The sequence below is a fragment of the Salvelinus sp. IW2-2015 genome, linkage group LG8, assembly GCF_002910315.2.
Source record: "Salvelinus sp. IW2-2015 linkage group LG8, ASM291031v2, whole genome shotgun sequence".
In the NCBI taxonomy this organism is placed as follows: Eukaryota; Metazoa; Chordata; class Actinopteri; order Salmoniformes; family Salmonidae; genus Salvelinus; species Salvelinus sp. IW2-2015.
This window is the reverse complement of record NC_036848.1, coordinates 51,351,540-51,358,487: the sequence shown is the minus strand read 5'-3', so window position 1 is coordinate 51,358,487 and position 6,948 is coordinate 51,351,540. Positions and strand designations below refer to the sequence as shown.

The following is a 6,948-nucleotide window of genomic DNA, read 5'->3' as shown; positions in this document are numbered from 1 at the left end:
ATGTGTAGCCCGTCTATCTGATGCTGTCTGGTCAAAAAGAGTATGACATTGTTGCCGCCCGCAGAATTGAATGCYAAGGAAGCCAGAGAGCATTTGGCCTTTATTTAAAAGAAATAAAAGCCCATCAACATTGAGCTAAACTGAGTGAGCTCAACTGTGAAATTAGCCATGGATGGAGACATGGATTTGGACTTAATTATCCATACTGGCCAATGATTATAACATCGATTCTGATCCAACCATTAATTCATATTGTGCCCATGGCCTGAGAGGATGGTAGTTCAATATGCTGCTAGATGTAGTAGGCTAACGTTAATTAACTAACTGGCTCATCATTGCCCATGAAAGGAAGTCAGGCTAGTGAGCAAGCATTTTAGCCAGGTAGCCTAGGAAAACWAAAACTAAAAGCATGTTCTATATTGTGGTAACTCTCCGTGGTTCTAAATTATCAGTTATTTAGCAGTCCGAAAATGTCGGAAACATTAACTTGCTTGACTATGCTGTAGGTGATGTAACTGTTCGTATGCTTTGTGGACTTCACAGGARGAATGTTGCTCTCCGGTTTTGTGATGAAACAAAGGTGTAGTTGAATTTATTCTGGCAAGGCATAACAGGTTATAGAGCAAACAACGCAATTATCACAACAAATAGGTTGTAATATGGCTTTTTTTCTGGCCTGGCTTCCTCAGTGATTTTACCCACGCACCCCTACTGTTTATGTATATTGCATAAACAAGAAGTTTGACTGAATCCTGCTCTTGGTGTGTTGGTGGTTATTAGGGGTCATTTCCTCAATGGTTAACTATCTGTTCTTCATCCCATTTGAGCCAAGTGGGAGCTGGAATAGCAACTATGGCAAATATCATTGCTTCTCTTTTTATCTCGAACGATAGGAGGCAATGTCAGTGGTCAGAAAAGTAAGTAGAACTGTCTTGAACTGAATTGTGTCTCCAAAGTGTTTGTGTGTCACAGAGAAAACTGAATCCATTTAGATATTCTCCCTCTTGGCAGTTGTCGTTCTAATAGCGTGGATTTCCTAGCTAGTTGATTTGAAAGGTCACTTCTCTATGGAAACCCCATGCACAACGGTGCTTTACCAACAGCTGCTTGGCGGGGCTCATGATTAAGTGCTAGCAAAGACGAAAACAGCATAACAACCATTGTGATCACACCACCGCAATTCAAACCCTGATGCTACTGATAWACTATGCATTAAACAATAATGTAGCAGTAAAACATTTGGTCACTGTATGGTCTAAACCATACATTTATTCTATATTCTCCAAAATAGGAGGGATGCCTCTTTGGTGCCTAGTGACTACAGATCACCACACACAGAAACAATATGATGTTGTAATCCTCCCTGTCAGGAGTCAGGAGAGAGCTCTGCTGAAGCTCACAAAACAACTAAACACTAGCAGTCTGTCACTACGCAGCAGATGTACAGGCTCCCTGGGTGGACCCCTATGTTTATATCATACTTGTCAAACATTTATAAATCTCAGACGGTAGTCCGGCAACAGTGCATAAAACATCCATAGAATTCCAAACACTAATACACGAAGACAACTTGGATTTGAAAGACTTGAAGGCCTGCAGCTGGAGGACAAAAGAGAGTGTTTGTCAATGGAGTTTCTTTAAGGTGGGATTGGTGTTTTAAGCCTTTGGGGGTGGGGAAAATTMTTATTTTCACGTTTAAACTGAAAATCTTTTAAGGGATGTAAATTGTCTGTTTACTTTTTAATATGTTTTGGTTTAGTTAATAATAAATTGAAAGTATTTGGAAGCAATATTTTCAAAAAGATCATTTAATAATATGTAAACAACACTAACAATACAGTAACCTGTATTTTTCCCAAACATATATTACTCAAATTACTATGAAGCATAACAACATGACAATAATAATATAACATCAATAATAATACAAAAATAACAGTGATATAACCACAATTGGGCAAACAATGTATTTTCTCACACCTTAACCAAACCTGCCCAAAGCATGCATCCACGTGCGCCATCGTGCGCATTTTGATTTTGTTTATCTCCGCCATATGCATTCATGACACGCAGGTTAAAATACTAAAACCAACTGAGAACCAACTATATTAATTTGGGGACAAGTTGAAACACACATGAAACATTCATGGACATTTAGCTAGCTTGCTGTTGCTAGCTAATTTGTCCTGGGAGATAAACATTGACTTGCTATTTTATCTGAAATGCAAATGATCCWATTTTTTTGCWGGATCTTTGTAGAATTTTGTCCCATTTTGAGTCATACAAAATTGTGTGTTCTCTACTCCGAAAATTAATCCACAGATAAAATTATTTTTTTGTCKGTTTTCTTTGATTAATCTCTCCTTGTTAATTTTTCAATCACCCATGTGGGTTAGTATGGTCGTGAAAACAAAAGAGTAGATGGGAGAGGCAGGAATTGTAGCGCGTCAAGCGTCTCAAATGGAACCAAGTTCTATTTTAGCATCTGGCTACGCAGACGCTCGTTGACACATGCAAGCAGTTTGGATGAAATGATTGAATAACGTGTACATGATGTGTACATTTATTTTGTAACACTCGCGCACGCAACGTGGCCGGTCTAGTCAGCATGTTAGGGATGTTTCATRCATTACGTATTGAATATGTCAAATATGAAAATATATACTGGCCAAAAAGTACTTTTAAGAGAGCTACTGCACAACTTTTGCCTAATTGTCATATATTCCTACTGTTATTGAACTATGACATTTCAAGGGTCTGAGAATATAGCAGGCCAGTCCTCATGTTTTTTCAGTGAATACTCTGGAAATATGTATTCAACAGAATGTAGCAATGGGATACTTTGGCATAGAGGAAGTGCCTTTCAGCATAACTTATTTGATATAAAACATGATATATACATATATTTTATAGCCAGAAGTCTAAGGATACCGTATAAACAACCACAAGTTTTTCCAAACCCATTTTCATGATAGACTGAAGACTGTGCACAGTGTAAATATGATTAACTTCAAGCCTGAAGGAAAAACTCAAGAGTGTTATTCAAGGGAACCTATTTGAAATACTTACTTTGCTCTTTTACGTCATACCTTTAATGTGATTTATGTTGTGCCAGGCTCTTACTCACTCAATGACATCAATACGGATTCTMCTTTAACACATCTGATGGATAAATCAAATACATTTTTGCAAGTTGCATAGGCTAGTATAGGTTATAATGTGCTTACAAAACCTTAATAATACAATGTTGATGCAATAATTGACACTATTTCTAGGTAAGATACTGTAGCTACGCAAACCATTTTCAACTGCTATGTCATAAGATTTMACCTCATTTTACTGTAGCAGCATTTTGTAAATCTTTTTTGAGTGGTTAGAATGGTTTAAAACAATGGTTTGAAAATGAAATCTAATTGAACAGTTTGAAAAACAGTGCTATACACTCTTAGAAAACGGGTTCCAAAYCYGTTCTTCCGCCGTCCCCATAGAAGCACCATTTTGGGTTCAATGTAGAACCGTATGTGGAAAGGCTTCTATATGGAACCCCAAAAGGTTCTACCTGGAAACAAAAGGGTTTCTTCAAATGGTTCTKCTATAGGGACAGCCGAAGAACCATGTTGGAAAAATGTGTATACATAGTTGAACCGTATTCAATAACAATACGTCCAATAGATCCATATCGGATCGAGAAGTTTCCTTTTGCTAAGATGTACAACAAAATCCTACAACTATAACAACGTACCTGTATATGTTTGATATGGCCTATAGGAGAGAGTGCCAAGTGATGTCAAATATACATGCACTCTAATTTCATATTCTAAGTCATATTCATTGTACAATATTGAGTGTTACCACAAAAATAGGGGGAAATAAATAAGTTAATACAACTAATATATACATAATGCTGTACATCACACCTCCAACCTATCTAAATCAATATTGTACTTTTTCAGCAATACCACATATAGTATCTGAAATATAACGCTGCTTGTCCGTTAATGGCAACCACATGACCTGACGACCATGTTTCTGTATTTCTTGAGGATGACATTTGAGCTGTCATCAAAGTAAAGCACAGATATAGCGTTCAGCTTGGTCGGTGCACAACATGGCTTTGGCACATTGTCAGGGAACATCAGATGGACCTGTGGAAGTGAACAGAAAGGACTGAGTAAAATATAAATTAAAATGACTGAAAGAAAGAAAGGACTGAGTATAGAAAGGAGATAGCATCAAAGCAGCAGTTTGAGAAGCTCATAAAATCTATATGGTGTMGGATTAATTATCACCATATTGTTAAAGAATTCAATATGAATTCAAATAAGTAACTTTTGAGGCTTTGCACTTACCAGGGTTTGCACWATGGCGTGATTTGTCGCATTCATATGCGCATTGAGTGGAAAAGAACATTCCCCATCGCAGTAAAAAGCAGCYTAGCCTTCAGGTGCAATAATCCAGTCCTTCAAATAMAATTAAAAAAMACAAAATAAGCCTCAACGTGCTCCTCATTGAATATTGAAGACACTTCATTGACACAATGTGTTTTCTTTAGTCAGTCATCTGTCTGTTTCTCGTGCACTGCATTGAATACCCTAAATAAGTGCTGAAACTAAAAGAGCCGTTTTTACAAACACACACATATTTGTAACACACATGTAACACACATGTTATGATTCTGATATATTTTTTTAACTAATTGGTCTTTTGACCAATCAAATCAGCCATGAAAAAGAGCTGATGTTATTGGTCAGAAGACCAATTAGTGGAGAAAAATAAAATTGGGCTGAATTGGGCTGCCTGTCTAAATGCAGCCAACGTGCCTTCAGCTCTGACATGCTTATAACAGTGTAGAATAAACATGGTAAAGTTCAAATGGTATTCCATCTTTCTTACCTGCCACCCTAAGTCTCGGAAGCTGACGTAAAGTTCATGCTTCTTGCAGGCTTGTTTCTGTTCACTGGTGTTATGATCTGAAAACAAGAAACATTAAATTAATCTGCAAGTTTACCGGTTTTTCATGCATCATTAGGCTTTTATTTTATTTTATTGAGCACCTGTGATCACTATTATTATTTTGGACAATAGGAAACTAGAAAATGATTAATGAAATGTTAACAAACTGTTAACAGCAAATGGCAGCACCAACTCATTTATTGTTATTACAGTAAAGCGGCCACTGAAAGGGTGTTGACTGGGTGTCCCTAACGCACTGAACCACATCAGTTCTAAACAGATGTGGAGCTGAAGCAAGTGCACATAGACTTCTATAAAATGACAGCCAAATGAAACAAATTTATTGAGGGTCATTGGGGACGTTTTGTGTACTTTAGCTAGAGTATTTGTATAAGGTGAGCSTTACATGTTAATATCCATGGACCATCCTGAGTTGAAGGAAGGGTAAAAGATTCAGCAGGTAGGTTTATTATTTTGAAAATCTACCTGTTTTATATGGATCACGTGTATAGTACACGTGTACTGCCAAAACAAGGCTAATTGGCAATAAGAGGCTGCTTGAGTAGACATAACATCCTGGAGTGTAGACATAACAATTATGATCGTTTAATATGCCCACCTCCACTTTTCGGTGCCTGTGATGATTCCTGTTGACCACCTGATTTGTTGCGATTGTGATTCTTTTTCTTTCCACCAGCGGCCCTGACAGAGCGCAACAATACCTCACTGGCCTTGAAGAATGAGACTAGGAACGGCTGTTTGGATTGTGGTCCATTCCTACCAACGATGCCAGCAGACTTCATGTTGATACTCCGTCCTTTTAAAACAACAAGCAGTGTGAATAGCAGCAAACAGAAGCATAATTACGTTCCTATCTAATCAAATGCAATCACCGGGGCCCAACATAAGAGTTTATTTCCAAAAGGCAATATCAGCCAATCCTTCACATTTGTGTTTTTACATCAGAAAGGATTGCTTATGGATACTTTCATGTGTGTGTAAAATATTACTGTTCTCAGATGTTTCATTCAGAGATTTTAGATGTACAGTTGAAGTCAGAAGTTTACATACACCTTAGCCAAATACATTTGAACTCAGTTTTTCACAATTCCTGACATTTAATCTTAGTAAAAATTCCCTGTCTTAGGTCAGTTAGTATCACCACTTCACAGAATGTGAAATGTCAGAATAATAGTAGAGCGAATGATTTGTTTCAGCTTTTATTTCTTTCATCACATTCCCAGTGGGTCAGAAGTTAACATACACTCAATTAGTATTTGGTAGCATTGCCTTTAAATTGTTTAACTTGGGTCAAACGTTTCGGGTAGCCTTCCACACGCTTCCCACAATAAGTTGGGTGAATTTTGGCCCATTCCTCCTGACAGAGCTGGTGTAACTGAGTCAGGTTTGTAGGCCTCCTTGCTGCCGTATGCTTTTTCAGTTCTGCCCACAKATTTTCTATGGGATTGAGGTCAGGGTTTTGTGGTGGCCACTCCAATACCTTGACTTTGTTGTCCTTAAGCCATTTRGCCACAACTTTGGAAGTATGCTTGGGGTCATTGCCCATTTGGAAGACAAGTTTGTGACCAAGCTTTAACTTCCTGACTGATGTCTTGAGATGTTACTTCAATATATCCACATAATTTACCTACCTCATGATGCCATCTATTTTGTGAAGTGCACCAGTCCCTCCTGCAGCAAAGCACCCCCACAACATGACGCTGCCACCCCCTTGCTTCATGGTTGGGATAGTGTTCTTCGGCTTGCAACGTCCCCCTTTGCTCCAAACATAACGATGGTCAATTATGGCAAACAGTTTTATTTTTGTTTTCATCAGACCAGAGGACATTTCTCCAAAAATACAATCTTTGTCCCATGTGCAGTTGCAAACCGTAGTCTGGCTTTTTTATTGGTGGTTTTGGAGCAGTGGCTTCTTCCTTCTGAGCGGCCTTTCAGGTTATGTGATATAGGACTCGTTTTATTGTGGATCATGAT

The 6,948-nt window shown here is 38.0% G+C and overlaps 1 protein-coding gene across 1 annotated transcript in view; it reads right to left on the bottom strand.

Moving 5' to 3' along the window:
- Positions 1 to 1,790: 1,790 nt before the first annotated feature.
- The window catches only part of bmp5 (bone morphogenetic protein 5), a 34,444-nt gene continuing 29,286 nt past the window's right edge, over positions 1,791 to 6,948 (bottom strand). The window contains 4 exon segments of the mRNA XM_023993642.2: positions 1,791 to 4,145; positions 4,350 to 4,460; positions 4,894 to 4,970; positions 5,573 to 5,770. Coding sequence (XP_023849410.1) covers positions 3,996 to 4,145; positions 4,350 to 4,460; positions 4,894 to 4,970; positions 5,573 to 5,770 — 536 coding nt within the window. The 3' untranslated portion in view covers positions 1,791 to 3,995.